The sequence below is a fragment of the Corylus avellana genome, chromosome ca9 (assembly GCF_901000735.1).
Source record: "Corylus avellana chromosome ca9, CavTom2PMs-1.0".
Lineage (NCBI taxonomy): Eukaryota > Viridiplantae > Streptophyta > Magnoliopsida > Fagales > Betulaceae > Corylus > Corylus avellana.
In genome coordinates, this window is record NC_081549.1 from 5,988,364 (window position 1) to 6,010,073 (window position 21,710).

The 21,710-nt window shown below is 34.8% G+C and overlaps 1 protein-coding gene across 1 annotated transcript; it reads right to left on the bottom strand.

The window, feature by feature from the left end:
• Positions 1–9,890: 9,890 nt before the first annotated feature.
• LOC132192295 (uncharacterized) lies at positions 9,891–12,318 on the bottom strand. The gene is made up of 4 exons (XM_059607582.1): positions 11,588–12,318; positions 11,320–11,378; positions 10,827–10,918; positions 9,891–10,699 (listed from the first exon to the last, which is right to left on the bottom strand). Exons 1-4 carry the CDS (start codon positions 11,873–11,875, stop codon positions 10,044–10,046), a joined length of 1,095 nt encoding a protein of 364 aa, XP_059463565.1. The 5' UTR covers positions 11,876–12,318; the 3' UTR covers positions 9,891–10,043.
• Positions 12,319–21,710: the final 9,392 nt, after the last annotated feature.

Genomic DNA, 21,710 nt, shown 5'->3' on the forward strand with positions numbered 1-21,710 from the left:
AATAAACTCTTACCTAGTAATAAATGGAACATGATTCTTATGATTTAAAGTTGATATATCTAATGATTTACATAAAGTCAATGTTAACACGTCTTTTAAAAAAAATTAAATAATATAATATCATGTATATTGTTAGATGTCCAAACTTTATCTATTTTATTTGAAATATAGAGGATCATTGTCCGGATGAGTAATCAAACCGCAAATCATTGCTAAAAAAAAATTCAAACCATAAATCACTATTAAATTAGCTTATCTGGGAGAAAGAACTGTCAATAGAAGATGATCTGAACAACTCAATCATCAATCATGTAATGCACATGGATCATCACAAGAAAGGGAAAAAAAAATGATTCTTTAAGTTTTTTTTTTTTTTAACTTCCCTATTAAAATTAGTCCGAGCAAAACCACAAGATCATCACAAATACATACTCAAATGCACTATGAACAATCATTTAAAGACTAACAATAATCATTTTAGCCTTTAGCTTTCTCAAAGATGATTTCTTTTTCTTTTTCACTTTGCATCGATCTCTTAGTGGATTTCTATAAGTAGTAAGTTTGATTGCTCTATATCCCTTTGGTGAACTTCCATAGATTAGTGAGTTTTGACGGAGAATACACTACCCTGTTCTTGCTGTTGCCGGAAACAACTACCTGCCATGTGTGCGTTGATCCTGCATTGAGAACATTTAGGAAGAGCAGAAAGAAATCTGCGCAATAATAGAACCAAAGATGCAGTTTCTTCTTCACAAATATATAAGACAATAAGAACTTTTTAAAAGTTGGGTAGGATAGGAAAAGGTTGAAAATCATACCCATATATTAGGACATGACTTTTTTTTAAAAAAAAAAAAAAAAAAAAGAAAAGAAAAGAAAAGAAAAGAAAAGAAAAAATCGAAAACGGCCATGTGTGCAAGATCACTAGCAGATGGAGAAATTTCTGAGGAGAAATTCTTGAAATGAAAGTGGAAATACATATGAGAAAGGTGCCAGATGCTTGGACCCAACTCAAATATGAGAAATTATATATATTGTGTGTGTGTGAGCATTGTGAGAGTGTAGGTTCGAAAAATCATGTGCCTTTGAAATGTCTAAAAGAAATATGTCACAAGTGACAGCAGCATGTTGACCAATAGATGAAAGAAGACCAATTTGACAGCAAATTTGATCGATATATATTGAGAGAGAGAGGTAAACTTTCAGAGAGTATCGCAATTTTTCATAAAGAAGATGAACCCTTGGAAGAGGTAAGTCTTTCGGAGAGTTTTGCAACTTTTCATGAAGAAGAAGAATCCTTGGAAGAGGTAAATCTTTCAGATAGTTTTGCACTTTTTGACGACAATTCTATATATCATGTGCCTGATAAGAGCCCCAAAGATAAAGTCTTCGATTTTAGTGTTGAGCCAATTGACTATGTTGAGGAAATCTGCGTAAGACAGAACAATGACAGAATCCTCAAACAAGCTCTAAAGTCCATAATTGAGTTACTATTTATACCACCTACTTCTCTTAATTTTCCCAATTGGCTAAATAAAATAACCACACCACCTGCCCCTATTATTTCTTATACAAAAATGCTACTCAGTTTTTTTAACCAACATTTTTGTACATGTGTTATATTCACATTAATTTGTTTTTTATTTTATTTTTTTAAAATGGTACTTGAGAATGCTGAGTAGCATTTATCTTTCTTAAATATTTTGACAGAGGGACTGTCATATTGATAAAAACGCAAATCTCCTTGCTCATAATATATCTTATTGGGCTGCTACCACTTATATGATCGGCAATTTTTTCACGTATTTGCATTCGTTATTAGATCTCCCCCTTTATCGTGGTAAAGATTCTTGGCCGGTGGGCGCATTTTGAGAGGCTGAATACTTGGATTTTTTTTTTTTTTTGGTGGTATTGTACTGTTTGGCTATCCCATTCCCATCCAAGGGTACGTCTAGCAACTCAACCAAAACTCCTACAAATCCAAGAAATTGAAGAGTTTGTCCTCGATCTTCACTAAATTAAGCCTTTTAAGCCCAAATCTCTTAAGCTCCTTCTCTCTTACTTGCCTTACCTTTTACATCAACGTGGGTCCTTGAACACATGATGGAATGCCCACATGACGTCAAGGGATACAAAATGATTTAATCTGATTTGACTTAATTAGGTTGTCTTTCTCTGGTTGCTGTTAGCCGATTTGTTTAGTTTTTGTATTCCATTTTGCAGCGTATATATATATATATATATATATATATATATATATTGCTGCAGGTCTGTCTACTCTTTTGCAAAATGAAACTTTTATTCATTTGGAAAGAGAGTTTGAAGAAGAAGAAGAAAAGCAGTATAAGTGAGTTTTATGTAAAATTTGTAGTATTTGATATCAAGAGTCAACCACCATTTCAAGTATCATGGAATTGGACATAGGGATTGCGATTTTGTGTTGGAATCACAAAAGTGTCCCACATACCTTAACTACAATCTTAATGATCATGTGTATATAAGTTTCTGAGCACCTCCTTGCAAGTCAATTTTTAAGAATGAATTCTATCCAAGATTTGTATTATTTGGTATCAGAGCATCATGAGATCAAACGAAGTTCATTGAGTATTGAATCAAGGAGGTTGTAGCTTTGTAATGGAGTCAAGAGAGGGATCTATATATATCCTAGATTAAAATGTTTTACTACCATATATGCGCATAGTGTTAAGCCATTGAATAAAAAGAGTTAGTGTTAATAGAGTTGTCCGTCGTGGACGTCGGCTGCAAAATGTGATGGTACGTTACGATCCTAAATGTCACACATCGCTTAAGTATAATTTTAACAATGTATATATAAATTAAATCGGATTTTAGTGGTCAATTCAATTCAAAGTTCGTATCAAAGAATAAGAATATAAAAGAAAGAAGTTTTCTGAAGATTCATAAGAATATTCTTAAACCGTAATACAAACAAAGGATATATGCTTTTGATTTTTTTCTTTTCTTTTCTTTTTGAAGAGAGAGAAAAAAAATGAAAGATTATTAATAAGTGAGAACTCAATGAAACATAAATGTTGTGGGCCATGAAGGACGGCAAGAATTAATCTAATTTAATTATCATTAATTAATAGTTAAATGTTTCTGTTAAGAAAAAATATACAAACAAACAGCTAAGTGACAATGAAACCTCCACCCGTAATAATCATTCTTTAGCGCTACCTTTTGGCATTTGCAATGTCTTACTAAAATATTTCTCTGCATAATATACCATCTCCATCGTCAACAGACGCACTTGCTGTAATTATATAAGACGGCACCTTAAGCCATATATATATAGAAAATTTTTTATTTTTTTATTTTTTTTGAAAAAAGTGTTCTGATATAAAGATTATAATAATATTTGTTAACAAACATACTTTCTTGATAAACCCACTGCTTTGAATCTTACGGTATCAACTGATCAGATCAGTTGTGTGTAGATTTGAGGAGATGGCAACAGTTAAATTGGGTTCATGCAAAAAAGATTAAAACTTGTCTTTTCTCAATGAAAAACAATAATACAACATTACTAATCCTTGTACAATAATTAATGTCGATGGACACAATGAATCAAAACAAAATTTTGAGTTAAAACACAGTTGAGGAATAGTAGTAACAATGAACACAAACAGACAAAGAAACGTGTAATGTGGGTTGGCAAATGGCCAGCACTTAGAAAAACAAAAATATTTCAGAAGAAAAATTTCCAAATTAAACTGCATTATAGACCATTTTGGCCAACAACCTCAAACCGCAAAGGAAGATTCTATGTTAATTAACCAAGAACCAATATCTGCTACTATTCGAACATCTGAAGATAATGCAGCAGATAGAAAGAAACAGCATTTCAAGTCCAAAACAAAAAGGAGTAAATGATTGTTTTCTGATTGTGTAATTAATCCTCTGTAAATGATTGTTTGTGATCTGCTGCATTATCTTCAGATGTTTGGATAGGAGCAGATATTGGTTCTTGGATTCGACAAAGACATACAGCACCTTTAAATGATTTTTCACCATGCACCACAGGAAGGAAACCATGCATGCAAACCCAAAATCCAGTTCGTGGTCATGTTAGATTCTCCTGTTCTTCAGTATGTCCAGCTTTCAAGGTCAAGTTGAACGAGATTGGTGATAATAATCTGGCCTACATGTATGTGGTTCAAGGAACAGCGATTGAGACTTTTTCTTGATGTAACAATAAAAAACACAATTGAATTTTAGACATGTTAATCTGTATACGATATATGAATGATAATTTTAACTGTCACATCAATCATTTAATACTTGAAAGTACATGTAATGTTTCTCGCTTTCTATTTGGCATGTTTATTTCAGATTCCAGTGTGCTTTATGTTTTCTCTCTTTCTCTATATTGTCCTTACGTATATTTTCAAGTATTCACTACTTTTAGGGAGCGAAACAAATGTTGATCACTTGAAAGCACATGTAATGTTTCTCGCTTTCTATTTGACCCGTCTCTTTCTTTATATTATCTTTACGTATACTCTCAAGTATTCACACTTTTCAAGAAGTGAATCAAATGTTGATTTTCACTGCCGTGTCAACTAATGAGATCGGTATGTATAGCATTTCTCATAATCTAAACATTGCATGAGTTGTATAAACATGATGGGTAGGCAATTCCTCTTTTTGTGCAGACCAATTACCTCGGAGCTAGTTTGGGTGAGCACATGCTTTCCTTGTCACCGCCGTTTTCATTAACAATATTATTGTCACTAATTTATACTGTTAATGATGGTTGCTTTGCTTTTTTACAAGGAAGAAAAAAGATATCGTAAACAATATTTCATACGTCTCGATCTGTCCAGTTTAACAAGTACATTACAAAAATGATATCTTTCTTTGTAATTACAGGGGTATATCCAAGCTGGCGGATTCCCAAAGGATGAAGTGTTATTATAATTAGAGGGGAATATCCAAGCTGGATTCCCGAAGGATATGACTCCCACCCCCATCTTAAGCCTATTGTATATACACTTCACTCTGCACTGCTTATAAAACCTCTGCAATAAAAGACAGCTTTTCAGCCTCAGACTCCACCTAGGCCCAAAGCTGAAATAATTATCAAATGATTTGTGATTTTCATCATCACTGCTTTCATGGATCTCATATGCTTTCTGCAGTGCACCAGCCTGTAAGATCTTCTTTCCATGGCTGCCATTTTTTCTATTTGATTGTACCTTCTGCCGGCTGCAGATAGCTTTAACTCTATATAATATCAAATTACAAAGGTATAAAAAAACTATCTGTGAAAAGAGTGTGGTCTTTATTTAAAAAGGAAAAGATAACCTAAGAAACTCACAGCTATTTCACCCTTTTGGCTATAATAAAAAAATATATATTTTTTTTTATTTTTATTCTCAGGATAACGAAGTACTGTTGGGGCCCTACAGTCAATGAAATCAAGAACAAGACACAAATTCATGTGCTTAATTAGATGCTAATTTACATGTAATTAAAACCAGAAAAGTCCAACACTACCGCATATCTATGGAAGCTAGCTAGCAAGCTAGTAGATAAGGTTGTACAGATTCACTGCTACCTACCAAAAACCAGCCCCTATTCCTCGGCTTCATGTCATTTCATGCATTTTCCAAAAACATTTTACATAGAACAACCGGAGCCTAATTCTATACCTCATTGGGAAGAATTTCCTTTAAATGGGTGCTTGATCCTATCTATGCCATTATATTTTTCACCTGACTTAATTTGTGGAAAAGGTTTTGGCTATTGTCTCTATCCCAAAAGAATCTCATTCGCGCACCAGAACAACTTGTACAAGAAAGGTCCAAACCAGGAAAATAAGTGAAAATTCAACACAAAAATGAAATTTGTTTTCCTATTTTTTTCTGCATATATATCACAATAATTCATCCAGCAATGAAGAAAAGAACAAGATATAAAAAGAGTAAGCATAATTGAAAAGGCAGTAAGTAGGGCATGGGAGTCGTTTTTGTGGGTCTAGGAGGGCATGCGCAGGCATTCATCATATATAGTGGCCAGTGGCTACCTATCCTTTGCTAGAAGCCTAAAACGTTTGGAATCAGAAAACAACACTTCAACTGCAACAGTCACTTTTATCGCATTGGCAGCACATATATATTTGAGAAATGAAATCAAACAATTTTCAGCCACACAGTCCTATTTTCCGTTAACACTAGCAATAATTTAATAGACCCAAAAAATAAATCATATATATATATATGGTCATTTTATTTTTATTTTTTTGGCAAAATTAACATGAAAATCGATTACTAGTGACCAAAGACGGATCAAAATCCTCTATAATTTTTTTAAAAATTGTAAATTTTAAAATTACGTGAATTTAGGTCGTTCGTTGCGTTGAATAGCTTAAAAAAATGAGGCATGTTACCGAGGCAGCTAAAAAAAAAATTCCTCCTAAAAAGCTATTTCTTCACTTTTAAAGAAACACTTCTTCGGTAGAAAACCAAAAGATAGCTTTTGGCTTAAAGTTTTTCTACAACATAAAGTGTAAGAACCTGATGAAAATATACTTAATTTCCACAATATGCCACACTTTGAATAGGCTACATTTTTCAAGCTGCTAGGCAAAAAATAGTCCGAATTCATATAAATTAAGGAATTACAATTTATTCGAAATAGTAGGGAATCCTTATCCACATAAGACAGATGATAGAATATAGGCCTAAAAGTATAACATGAGTGGTACATGTGCTGTTCTTTTTTTCTTTCTCGTTTAATGGTTTTTGTTTTTTTCCCTTGTAGGAGGTACATGCACAATGTTTGAAGGACTACAGCTTTTATTACAGTTTTATTATAAGTTGATGTCACAGTTCAACTATTGATGAAACGAATATGGTTGATAAGTCAACGACCAACTAATTAAATTAATAAGTTAAATTTTTCATAAACAACCTTTCAACTACCATGTCAATTTGTAAAGAAACTTGTTATAAAAACTGTAGTACTCCTCGCGCGACGCTTCTTCTAAAACAAAAAAAAGACAGCAAAAAAAAAAAAAAAACAAAAAAAGACAGCATAAGACATTAAGACCTTGGAGGAAAAAACTCACGACAATAAAATCTTTTGCTGTCAATTCGCCAAAGTCTACCCCATCTCCACCCAACATAGTTACTGACATCGGGCTCCATGACAAGTACAACCATGGTTGATAACCTTAATTTATGCCATTTCAGATATGCATGAGGTGGGGTTAAACGGAATAATGGCTGTAAATTAAGCTTGTAATTTACTTAATTATGCTGTGGCTACATAATAATTAAGTCTGAATGGGATAATTAAATTTAGAAAGGGTATAAAACAATGGGTTCAAACAAATATATATGTACTAGACTTTCGTAGTCTTTACTACACTCCACTAATTATAATTAACAAAGGAAGACAATCTCATATATATACTTTCTTGGTCAATTACCTTAATGAAGTTTAATTATGACATAAAATTGTGTCGGAAGCAATCTAGCTAGGGCATCATTATTAATCCATAAATCAAAGTGCTATGTGGCTCGGCTTGAGGTATAAACCTTGCTTGGTAAAAGCCATCATCTTCTACAATTTTGTACCTTTTAGTTGTTAATTAGTGCCATTTTTGGGTCTAAATTGAGCCTTTTCAGTAGTAAATATGCCTGATTGTAGGTGAATTGTATTAACTACGTAGAACACGAGTAATGCTATATATCACATTAGTATTTTATTACGTTAACGTGATATTAACAATTTATTATTGAATCAGGTCTTGTTAAAAGAGAAAAAAAAAATTAATAATGTCACGTCTATATATAAGTATAATAGTAGAATAGTAGTGTGTTATGTAGCATCAACATATATACTATTAAATATACTATTAAATGGCAAGATCCTATTTCCTACTTAACTTTAAAAGAAAAAAGAATTAATTAATTTCTGACCTCCTTTATTGATCTCATTTACTTTCTCCAATATATATAAATGCTAAAACTTTGAAGAGCGCATTTACTCTCGTTAAATCTGGTGGGGCAGCTTGAACACGATGCTATGAAATTCCAATTGATCGTGAAGATAACCAGTCAAGAAGAAACATCCGAAAAAATAAATAAATAAATTATTTTGATGAGTCTAAAAATAAAATTCAAGATTAATCTTTAAAACCAAAAGAAATTTGAATATCTTTGTAATTTAGTGTGAGTAGAAAATAGTACTGTTTAAAAGAAAATCATTTTGACATCAGCAATAAATTTGCCATTATAGGAGGAAAATGGCTTGTCCTTCTTAAGAGTTGTAATTAAGCTATTTTTTTTTTTTAACAATAATTGATTTAACGATTGGTCGAGACTCACACATGCATTATGGAATAGGTTATAGCTAAGATAAAAATAAAACTTATAGCATTACTCTTAACCTAAATTACAGCACCACCCTTCTCGCCCGTCATCCGGCCTATCCTATCCTCCCCCGTCACAGCAGCCCCTACCCCTTAAAAAACCCACATCTCCTTCTAAAAACTTCTCCCGCCGGAGTTGTCCACTTTTTCTTTTTCTTTTTTCTTGTGGGCGTGGTATTTGGGGGTTTTTCGGCAATTTTAAGTGGTTTTTCAGTTCATTTGTAACTACGTTGTGAATATATATTTTTTTTTCCAACTAAAAAAAATATATATAGTTTTAATTATAGTTTCAGGATATCAATCAAACAATGAAAAACAAATGGGTAAATTTTTTTCTCAAAAAAGTATTTTTCTTCGGAATCCTTTTTATATATATATATGTTCAAAACAACTGCAAACCGTGACTTAATTATTTGAAGTAAAATTCACCAAATTAAAGTACAATCTAAATAGATGCATCGTGGTCCTGAGCATACTTTTCATGCTAACTTGGATGTGAAGTACGTACTACTGTAGAGGGACCTAACGACCTGTACTGCTTCAACCATATCCAAGTACTCCTCCTTGTTACAGATAGACATAGAGAGAGAGAGAGAGAGAGGGTTGATTTCATTACATTAACTTCATTAAAACAGGAAAATTTCAAGCATCATTTTGTGAATGGAGTTTAACAAAGAGAAATGGATGGATGGATCGATCTCAACCTATCATTTTGCAGCTCATACCCCACCCCTATCGATCTCAGCCTAGCTATGAACCAACGGAAACCAACCTTTTGCCAGCTATCCACAATGTGCTTCTGTTTTCATAGGACCCTTCTAGCCAAACTTGTTCCCTTTTTTCTTTTTTCTTTTTTCCAAAAAAAACAAAGTAGTATTTTTTATTGTATTTTTACAACATTAATTTCTATAAATGTCAAACTTGAACTTGTAAAAATGACAACTTTCTTCTAACTTATTTTCCATGGGGGCTTAATTTGTATATATATATAGTTTTGTATTTCAGAAACCCATTTGGCTTATACGAAATAAAGCAAACTACTTTTAACAGTTCAGATTTAATTTCGTAAACAAGAACAGCTGAAGAAAGAGATGAAAACTTCTCAAAACGAATAACCACAGTACCTTCTTTTTCTTTTTCTTTTCATCCAAATATTTCCTATATATTTATTTCATATATATAATATAATTAGATTGCTGCAGGTTTCACAGTTGAATATAATTTAAACATGATTAGCAGAGGAGTTAACAGTTAAGAACTATTTCTTTGACTAAAAAAATAGTTAAAACAGAAGTGGCATGGCATGGGAGGAAAGTTGCACATCCTCGTAATTGAGATTTTGACGAAATATAAAACAAATACTCAAGTCAAAAGATATACAGTAAACATCAAAACTAGTGTCTGCTGGGGTAGTTCCCTACTTTGTATTAACATAATTAGTTTTTAAACTATATTTATTAATAATTAACAAGAAAAATCAACACTCATCTGCAAAATATAAATTCTCACTAAATTAACACATTAAAGCAATTGTTATTAACAATAATAATTATTATTATCAAACACAAAATAGGATTTGAAAGAAGTTGCACCAAGTGTAACATAAACGTCAAACCTTCAACCTTGGTTGTGATTTTTTCAATCACCCAAAAGTGTTGCCGTTGTTGGTTTGGCCGAGCAAGCTGCTAATGGAGCGCGCTTTCACCATCCCAAGCTTCATTCTTTTCTTTGTGACCATCAATGGCTTCTTCTCATCTTCATCTTCACCATGATCATTATTATCCAACACAGAATGATCATGATCCTTTGGTTTGTTTTCCTGCAGAAGAGACGATGAAGGTGTAGGTGGTGGCTGATCATGATCATGATCATGATCAGGATCAAACGGCTCATGATCGTCCATCTTTGGTGCAGTGCCAGCCAATGATCGGCTACGAACGCTTGTCATGCTCCGAAGCCTCCCCTTTCCCAAGTGATGCTCGCAGAGAGAATAGCCCACAAGGGTCTGCTGGCAGCACCTCCAGCCTCTCCCATTAACACGACTGCACCTGGATCCCTCCATAAGTGCACCACCTCGAGCCCTCTTTTTTGTCGTACTGATCTCCACACCCTCCTTTGCTTCCTTCTCCTCTTGGTTATCGTTTTGTTGGGCACATTTTTTGTTCATTTTGGTCTTCATCTTAGTCTTCATCTTCTTATCTTTCTCCATTAATTCATCTTCGTTTGTTCTCCTCTCAAATGTGCTTCTCCTCTTCTTTGGTGGGAATGCTTTCTCCCCATCACACCATCTCACAGATGCTACATTATTATTATTATTACTATTATTATTGCATCCACACAACACAGCAACACCACATTGAATGTGTATATATATATATATAATGGTAGAGAATCCATGGCTAAATTTGTTGAGAAAATTAATTACCTTGATGGTTGTGGGTGTGGGTGTGGGTGTGGGTAGCAGTTGATTCCGGAAGAACCCAAGTAATCGTTTCTGCGCCTTGAATGGATCCCTTCCTAAAAGATACACAACCACATACATAAAATTTAGAACCTAATTGGAAGAACCAAACAAAACCCAAAAGAAGAGGTGCAATATAAGAGCAAAATGTATTGTAGATGGGACCAGCAAACACATGCTAACGTGCACCGCATGGGCATATTAGTTAGCCAAGATAGAGATAAAAAAGAGTAGCTAGATTAGATTAGATGGGAAGGTATGGTGGCTACCCAAAGATTCATATAAAAACACCTTAAACAGTATTTCCACTTACAGTATTTTTTTCTTTTTTTTTTTTTTTAATTTTTCTTGTGGGTAAAATCAAGTTATGGGTCTCCGTCTTTTCACCTTTTTTACTACAAGATTTCATGAAAGAAGAGAAGAACATGGGTTGGCTTTATTAGCCTTTCTTTCTTACCTGGAATCATTACTCTTCTCTCCCTCGCCCCCTCTCTCATCTTCCCCTTGCAACAATACCTGCAAAAAATCACAACCACCACTCAAATATATATATATATATATATATATAAACAAAATTTGGCATCAGGAAAATTCCTGTTTAGGGCACATTGAACCAAATTGCACCCAAACAAACCAAACATAAAACTAGAAACAGTAAAAAAAAAAATTTTAAAATTTTTTTTAAAAAAAAAAAAAAATTAATGATAAGAGGTTGTTTCACTTACCAAACAATCTTTTCTCAACTTCTTCTCTTCGTTGTGTGGCCCACCAGCGTCATCAGAGCAATCAAAGCCTCTCCCTCCTCCGATCGTTTGATTGGAGTGATCAGATGGCTGATTATCGAAGTAGGCATGGCTATGGGATGACGGGGTGAGATTTGCAAGTGGGTGTGCGGGGTTTGGGTCGTGGAGTTGGAGTTGCACCACCGGAGACCGGTTGAGGAGGGGATCTGAGAGAGGAACCGGAGAGAGAGATGAGAGAGGGAAGGGCACCTGTCTCTTCCGGATCCTCATCGCTGCAACAACAGATAAGATTTTGATCTCTCTCTATCAAAGATTTCTTTTGGCTGGCTTAAAAGCAAGACCACTCACGCACTCAGACCCAGAAGTGATCTTTCAGGTCAGATTTCACAGAGAGAAGGAGAGAGAGAGAGAGAGAGAAAGAGTGCAAGACCATACACTTCTTCTACTACCACCTCCCAAGACCAAGAAAAAAAAAAAAAAAATTTATGCTTTTTAATATCTTGGGTTCCCTTTCTCTCTCTAACTTTTATTTGTTGCACCAATTGCACCACAGAAAGAAGGGGGAGGCGTTTCTAAAGGGAGGGGAGAGTCGGCACGTGCGGAGAGACAGCACGTGTGGAGAGGGACTGGCGGTGACCGGTTGAGAAGGTAGCCGGTGGGGAGGGAGAGAGGGGGGCGAGGGAATCGGGACGAAGAAGGGGACAGGGTACGGACGAGGATGCCAGGGTGGAAGGTAGGGAGAGGAATACAAAATGATGGGAGGTTGGGTGGTTTTATCGTTTATACTTTTAAGAAGAGGGGGGGAAGCCTGGGTCCCACTCCCACACTCTCTCTCTCTCTCTCTTAACAACAACAACAACAACCAACGACCGAGATGCTCTCCGACTGTTCGTGCGTGTTAGCTCTCGCCTCAGATTTGTGAGAGATTCCATAATTAATTTCACATTTATATTTTCCACTCATTTTTATTTATTATATTATAATTTGAACCAATTTCGATTGAATTAATGTTTGTAATAGAGGAATTCAAGAAGAAAAAAAAAAAGAAAAAAAAGATAGTTAGTGTAAAATCATGAAGAATAAATCATTGAAACAAATACATTAATTAGCAAAAGTTTAGTAATGATTCATGACTAGTACCCTTCTTATGTAGTCTCCAAGAGGTAGCTCAATTGGTTAGGACCGCGTTTAATGAAGCGGAAATTATTAGTTCGAGTTCCTCTCCTCCTTCTGTAAATTGATTAGCATAATCAATTTTTCATTTCATTTGAAATTGTTTAGTGCTTTTTAAGAGTAATGTTATTTTCAAGTTATGATATATTCATATAAAGGAATGTTATTTAATATACCACTGTTATACAACTTAACAACATGGTTAATGATATTGTGAGGGCTTCTTTTAAAACAAACAAACAAAAAAAAAAGAAAAAAGAAAAAGAAAATTACCGTTTCTAAGTAAGTGAAAAGTGCACAAGAGAGAGGTGTTTGTATAATACTTGAGTGAATATTACCTTGTTTGAATCAAACGTTATGACCTACTACTGATGCAACAAGCCCTTTTGTAATTCAAACCCTATTCAGATCACAAATATCCATTGGGTTCATCCTTATCCTTCTGTTTTTTTTTTTTTTTTTTGGCTTGGATTCATTGATTTGAATTTACGTGCATCTTTGAGTTTAGAGTAATGCTAAGGGTCCGTTTGGGAGTGCGTTTTTAAAGACATAATCTGTTTTTTTAAACTAAATCATAATTTTAGAGTGTTTGGGATTGCGATTTTAAAAACTCAAATTTTAAAATAGTGAAAAAATATGCGATTTCTATAAGCTGACCAGAGGGTACTTATTTAAAAAAAGTGAGAATTTAAACCAAAATCACAATTTCCCTTAAAAAAATATTTGGGGCAATATTTTACCTATTTGGTCATGAAACAGCAATTATATACTAATGTTATCCGAACACTCAATCGATAAAAAAGTACTTCTTAACATGTTTTACTAAACGCATGTGCGATTTTAAAAAGTAACGATCTAAAAAATGCAATTTTTAAAAACGCAATTTTTAAATCGCACTTATTGAAATCGCACTCCAAAACAGGCAATAGACTGTTATATAATGGTCATACAACTTAATAATGTGGCAGTAAAAAGTAGTTTTTGAATTAACACTTGTAAAAAAAAAATAATGATAAGGCCTAATTTTCAATGCAACAATATCAAGTTATATGACAGTTATATAGCAATCTACTAAATGACATTACTCTTGAATTTATCTTTGTGTGTTGACAAAAATAAAAGAGTAATGCTATTTAATAGACTGTACATTAGAATATTTCCAGCAGCTTAGCTAAAAGGCTATGTTTAGATATTATTGCTCTTTTTTTTTAGCTCCAACAAAATAACTTGTCATTAGCTAGAATAGCTACATTTCTACAGTGAATAGCAATTTGGAGCTATTCACTGTAGCACATTGGATGAATAAAATATTGTTTATTTTTCTTTCGCTTATTGTTTCTTTATTTCACCTCTTTTCACCCATCTTTTATTTCTTCTGAACACCTCTTCACATCTGCTACATCTCTCTCTCAAACACAAAATTTATCTCTATCGCTCACAAAATTTCTTCACACAATTGGATTAAAAAATTGAATACAGAAAAAATGTATTTCATGGAAACACACTGATGGAAACAAATCAATTGTAGTTGCATGAAAAAATTTAATGCAAAATATATATATGCATGGAAACACACGAATGGAAACAAATCAATTGTAGTTGGATGTAAAAATTTATTTATGCTATTAATTTTAAGAATTAATATCTGCATGTGAGATGAATGTTCCTCATATGTGTTTATTTTTGTTTTTATGAATGATTTCTATATATGTGTTTGTTTTCCCTTTAATTAAGTGTTGGGAATAATATAATAAAAAAAGAATGAGAAATAATATTTTAAAGCAAATAGAGAATTTATTGGAGTGTGTAGTGAAAAAACAATAGTTAAAGTAAAGAATTGTACTTTCTCACTAGATAAAATATCTAATGCTGCTGGAGATGTTCTTATACCATTGTTATACATCTTGATGATGTACCAATGAAAATCAACTATTAGATTAACAATTGACAGTCCTATTGTAATCTCCTAAAACATTGCTCAACATAAAATGAAATAGAAAACAGTAATTTCCTTCCAAATTATCTAAGAGAGCAAGACTTCCGCAAGGCACAAAGAAAGAAAGAGGTATTCAAAGTCCAGAATAGCTAAAAGCCCAGTAGCCCAGAAGAGGATTGGTATTCAAAGTCCAGGCCCAGATAAAAGTCCCTCTACTTACTGTATACGAAGATTTAGATGAGCCCAATTCTTTGTTGTCTTGAATGAGTTGACCAAACTATATCTTCAGCCAATGAGCAGACCGATGAGCTTAACATGTAATCGAAATTTACATGTACAAGAAAAAGGAAAATGAAAGAAAGAGATTCAAATTAGTGAAATTTGTTTCATGAGATGTGATTCTTAGTCGATTGAGCTACGTACGACTCATGACTTCTTATATATATATATATATATATATATATATATATATATATAAACTTTAAAATTATATTAAATCGCGTGCAAGAGTTCTTACAAACAGAGCAAAAAGTTCTGAAGTAAATCATAGTCGAGGCTAAAGTTATAGGTAACAAAGATACCAACATACCAATCAAGGCCAATCCATGACAACCCCATCTGTTAACCCATGACTATTCAACAGATTTAACATCAGATCTGCACCAAACAAACACAATCCAATGCATATGTAGTGTTTATTCCTCGGCCCTGAGAGCAAAGAACCCGTTTATTTTTTTTAGTAATTAAATATTTAATATTTAATTACGAATTCAACATTATTGACGTGCCACATGTGGCACGCCAGCCCTTTTCTGACGTGCTACATGTGGCATGTCCGCCCTTTCCTGACGTGCTACATGTGACACGTTAGAAACTTATTGACGCGTCATATGTGGCATGTCAACAAGTTCTGACGTGCTACATGTGACACGTCAATAAATTATTGACGTGTCACATGTGGCACGTCAATAAATTATTGACGTGTCACATGTAGCACGTCAATAATTTCTGACATGCCATATGAGGCACGTCAATAATTTCTGACGTGCCTCATGTAGACACGTCAAAAATTTTCCTCGGAAATGCATGCCTGTAGCCCTTTTCTTCCTTCTCCTTTTTTTTCTTCCTTCCCCCTCCTCTTTTCTCCTCCCGTGCACAGACCCTTCTTCCCTCGCATTTTTTTCTCCAGCCACCAGCGACCTTTCTCTGACCCGTTCACTCTGTCACAACTTCCTCTCTCTCTCACAGGTCTTTCTCTCACAGCTCTCCTTCCGCCAGCGACTTCTCCTTTTTTTCTTCTCCCTCCGGCGTCACGCTCTCCTCAACCGGCCGTAGTCCGGCCTCTCTTCGTCCAGCTATATATATATATAATGTTAGGTTGTAGCTCAATAATATTCTATATGATGGATGCAAAAGTTAGCACTTTTTCTTTCCAATATAAGGAAGGTAGAATGGTGGCAGGGTGGATATACTCACACCCACGCAGGGCGGGCGCCCCTGCTTAAATTTTTTTCATTTATTTTTATGTCTAAATATGGCTTAGCCATGGCCCAGCGGCCCCAGCCCCTCCATTTTAAAATCATTTCTTATTTTCCCAACACACCTACTCCACTTATTTCCCCACTACCCTTATTTCTTTATTTTTTTTAAAAAAAAAATTTACCCACCTTGACTCCTCCCTTAATTTACATTAGTTAATTCTCTAGGGCTCTTCTTCCTTTTTGCTCTTCCCCTCCTCCTCAGCTCCCCCCCGATACAGGATGCTTAGAATCCAATCTCTACCGTTCACAATAAAGATTCAAGTATCCTGAACATCCTTGAAAATTTTCAGCTCAATCGGACCAAAAACACTCGTCGATTCAAGCTGGTGATTAAGGCTAAACTGAATTTCCAGATTGTTAGAATGCTAACGGATGTCAACACCTGATTGGAGCCACCCCCAATTTTTTTCCTTTTCTTTTTTCTTTTTTTGTTTTTTTTTTTTTTAAAAAAAAAAATTAAATAGGTGCCACATGTCAACATCTGATAGGTCCACGTGTCAGTCCTAACGGTCAACTAACTGATAGACTAACTTGGTCCTTTATCAAAATTTCAGGGAGGTAAAAATAAAGTTTCCAAACCCCATGGGGGTATTAAGTATTTAACCCTTATTCTTAATTCTTGATTATAGTTGGGTTTTCTTGTGTTGATTTTAGTAGCCTTGTATTCTTGTTGGTATTTGATTATAGGTTGTTAGAATGCTTTGATAGCATGTTGGAATAATGGAGAGATATAGAAGAGCGGAAGAATAATAGGAAAAGCGAAAACACATAATAGACTACATTGTATTGATATTCTGTTATGATAATAAATACAGAGACCTCTATTTATAGAGAGACAAATAACCTAATAGACAAGAGAAAAGTAAACCTAGTAGACTAATAATACATAAGGAAGTAAATAACAAGTAAATAACTCTAACATAATATTCTTAACATTCCTCCTCAAACTCAATGTATAAACTTTGAGTTTGGGTAAAAGAAAAGGGAAAGAAAAATGAATTCGCCGAAAAAGCTGCTTGTGCCAAAAAAGTTGCCGGAGTAACGCCATAAAGTTGCTAGAGACCGGTGGATTATGCCTGAATTGAGCTATGCATTTAAGCTGGAGCTTGGTTCACTTAGTGGTAATTTGACTTGAAAATCATATACTAGTAATGAAATAGCTGGCCTCGTCTGGTTGAGCGGAGAGAAAGCTGTCTCGCCTGGTCGGCTAAGCTAAGTAGGGCCGTCTTAATTGGTCGGTTAAGCGAAGTAGGGAGAAAAAGGCCAGTTGAAGAGGCTAATCATAACTGAAACCCTTGGACCGTTGAAATGTCTGACAAAAAAAAAAATTCTCACTAATAATGGATCAATGGCCTAAGAGAGGCTGCAGTGATCAGTGATGGCGGCATTTGACAAGGCATAAGTGGGCCGGTTGAAAGGGACTTCTTTGGCCCAAAAACCCATGGACTTGAAGAAAGATTGGCCTGACCCGAGAGTGCCTACTGCAAGAAAAATGAACTAGATTGAACTGTGCCAAACAAAAAGGCTGTGGAACAGAATTGAACAATGCAAGAACCTATTTAAACCGCATAAACAAATGCCTAAATTTGGAGAAGAATCTTGTTTTCTGCCATATAGAGATGTCAAAAGCAAAAATAGACCATAAATTTGAAATAAGGACGAAAAATTAAGTGGAAAACACCTTGTCAACTTTTTTAGTGGTCAAAGTCAAAGTCAACAGTCAATGAAGGAAAAGTCAACTCTAGCAAGGTGCTGATGTGGCAGGGTCGCTGACGTGGCCGATGTGCTGGTGTGGCAGTGAAGTTGATGTGGCAGATGTGTTAACATTACAGTGTTGATGGCGTGGCATGGTTGATGACGTGACAGAGGTGATGACGTGGCACTAGGGCTGACGTGGCACACCAAGAGGTTGACATGTGGCTGCCAGGAGAGGAAGAGATGTGTTGGCGAGTGTAGTGCACCCGCCAGGCTCTACGGCTTTATGAGGCGCGTGCATCTCATGCGCCATAAAGGAGATTGGCACGTTGGGGGAGTGTGGGCGCGTGAATCATACACACAGAAGCTTTTACCGGCGCGTGGAGGTGCATGCGGAGTTCTATGGTGGCATGCTTGGCGGGGATCTGACCGTCGAAGCTGGATCTATAAGGTGGACCGGCAACCTTCCTGATCGGGAAGACGTGGCGGCGCATGGAGTCGTGTGGAGTGACTTGCAACGGTGCGTGTGGGTGCGTGGATGGTTCGATGAGGCTATGCTCGATGCCTCTAGACTCATCTGGCCCTGATCTATCGATTGGCACTATTACCGAGGTGATCAGCGCTGTATGGCAGCACGTGACAGGAACAAAAAGATTTTTAGTCGAGTCTTGCCAGCGCATGAACTGCTCTTAGGACGCGCGTGGAGGCGCTTTTACTGACGGACAGAACCTTCTGGTGGCGTCTGTGAGCACCACCATGGAAGCCTGGACGCTTCAGATCTCTTTGGATTTGTACTTGGCGGCATCTGAATTGTCGTCAGCGACAGAAGCGTGTAGCTCTTGCAAGGGAAGGGCAGCGACGGCGCAGGCTAGAAACTAGCGGAGGCGCATGGTGGCGCGTCGGAGGGCCGATGGCAATTCCGGATCTATAGGTTGTCACGATTTTGAGAATATGGGCAGCAAAAATTCTGACGGCGCTTGATGTAAGGCGATAATACTAAAATTCGACAAAAGGAAAATACTATAAAAGACGATTATTAAAGGCCACAGAAAAGTGGCTCTGATTGTAGCGCCCCAGATTTTAAAAGTCTTATTTTAGATATATTTATTTGATGATGATTGGGTAATGACATTTATTCTTGAGGAATTTATTAGATTATATGATATTGATTTGAGATTATATCTGATTATTTTATTAGGTGATTTAAGAGATATGATAATTGATGACCGATTAATAGAATTTGGAGTATGATTATAATATTTGGTGACTGATTAAATAAGGACATTAGACAGATTATGATGGGTCAGATTTCGAAAAATCTGTACCCAAATTAGTCCACTTTTCTTCTTTGTTCATTTTTGACATTACCAACACTCTTTTCCTTTATTTTTCTCTCTCTTCTCTTCAACCACGCATATTCTTTCTTCTTTACCATTTAAGTTATATTATCTTTCTTTTCTTTATTTCCACCAACCCACTCTTGCCAACAACACACCTACCTTTCCTTTATTTAATTTTCCTTTCTTCTTCCTTCATTCCATCTTACTTTATTTTGCCTATTTAATTTCTCTCCCCTGCTCAACGTATTGCATAATCATAGAGTATAAGTAAGAAAGAAAGAGAGCTGGAGAGAGAGAATTTTCAGAGATGAGAGAAACCAAGAGTGAGAAGGGAGGATTGAGACAGAAAGCTGAGGAGGAAGAAAGAGAGTTTGGGCGACAGAGAGAGAAAGTCAGTCATTGAGAAAGTTATGGGTAATGATCAATTGCAGCAGAATGGTTTCAACAAGTAATTACCTTTGGCGATCCATTCATGTAATCTGCAGTAAGTATTCTTACTTATTGAAAGTGATATTGATATTCAATAATACAGATATTTGTAGTTCTATTAAATGTCTAGCCTTTTGATATAATTGCTTCAACAATGATTTATATTATCGTGAATCAATTGACTCATTACTTTACAGTTTTTGCAATGCTTGCAAGAATGAAAAGTCAAGGTAATTATACAGTTGTGATTAGAGCTTCATATTTGAGATGTACAGAGATTCTAAGTTAGTGAAGTTTGTCTAGAGTTTATACAGTCAGATAGATTTGTATAAATGCCTTGTTCGGCATAATTGTGGGTATTTTGTATAAAGAAATGTATTTTTAAGAGTATTGTTTTGTATTGATAAATTTCAGATTTTCCGCTGTGTAAGATTATTTCAGCGTAATACTCGATTTATTTACAAGATAAAAGAAGAGAAATATTAGGATGTTACACTGATACCATGTTAGAATGCTTTGACAACATGTTGAAATAATTGAGAGATATAGAAGAGCGGAAGAATAATAAGAAGAGCGAAAACACACAATAGACTACATTGTATTGATATTCTGTTATGATAATGAATACGGTGGTTTCTAGTTTTAGAGAGACAAGTAACCTAATAGACTAAGAAAAGGTAAACCTAACTAATAATACATAAGGAAGTAAATAACAAGTAAATAACCTTAACATAATTTTCTTAACATAGGTCATAATTGTTGAGGATTTTGTGTTGATTTTTGGTCTTAGCCCTTTGGTTATCAAAGGTTGGGAATTGTTGATTTTTCTTGGTTATTCTGATTGCTGTTCTTGGCTGAATTTAGGTGAACTTTAATTGTGTATTTGATTTTAGATAGGTTTTAATTTGAGTTTCTGAAGGTGCTTGTTTCTCTTCTCGTGGATTTTCCCCTTATCTGAAAGCCCCTTTCATGTTTTCTTTCTTTTTCTATGTTATATTGACTGATTGTTGAGGAAAATTTATTGGTTCGTAATATCAGGTATATTTTTCTCTTCGATTGTGATTATTTGCTCTAAAATCTATGGATTTGGGTTATTGTTCATCCTCTTCAGCCAATCTCAGGTATGTTATTTGTTTTTTTATTATACATTTGTTGTTTTGTTAGATTAATAACTATTAGAACATGCTAATAATTTTATTATAATATCAAATCATTAGAGTGATAAGTATTAAAACTAATAGGTAAATAAATATAATAAATACAATAAAATTTTAATTGTATTTACCATATTATAATAAAAATATAATATATAAAGAGAACAAAAAAAAATTATTTTATCATTATATTTTATTATTTTATTTACGCCCTAGCGAAAATAAATTCTTAGATCCGCCACTAAATGGTGGAAAGGGTGTCGGAGATGGAGTTAGAAATTCTCCAATCTTGACTGATAGAAGGATGCTAGAGCCCCATAATAACCACTTGAGAACCGACTTCCAAAGTGAAGTTTCTGAGCTTAATTGGAAGAGTGAAGCAGCCGAAGAGGCTACAACTACAACGAGGGTAGCAAGGGCCTCCCCCAAGGTGGGATCACAAGCTTTCCCCAAAACTATGTTTTGGGCTTTTTCTTTTTTCCAAAGTAGGAGCTTTCATTATTGTCAATTAGCTGTTTGTTTATATATTTTTACTTAACAGCAACATTTAATTATTGTCGTCCTTCATGCCGGCCCGCATAATTTATGTTTTATTGAGTTCTCACTTATCTATAATCTTTCATATCTTCAAAAGGGAAAAAAAAAAAAAAATCAGAGGCATATATGCTTTGGTCTTGCTCTAAGCTTCTGATCTTTTAATTTATTTCAAGTTGATCATATGGATAATTAGTTGCATTATTGGGATTGCAAATGGCAATGGCATACCTACCAGTCAGACATATATTATACTTCAGATAATAATTTTGGAGATAGATCAGGTCCTGCAAATGAGAAGTG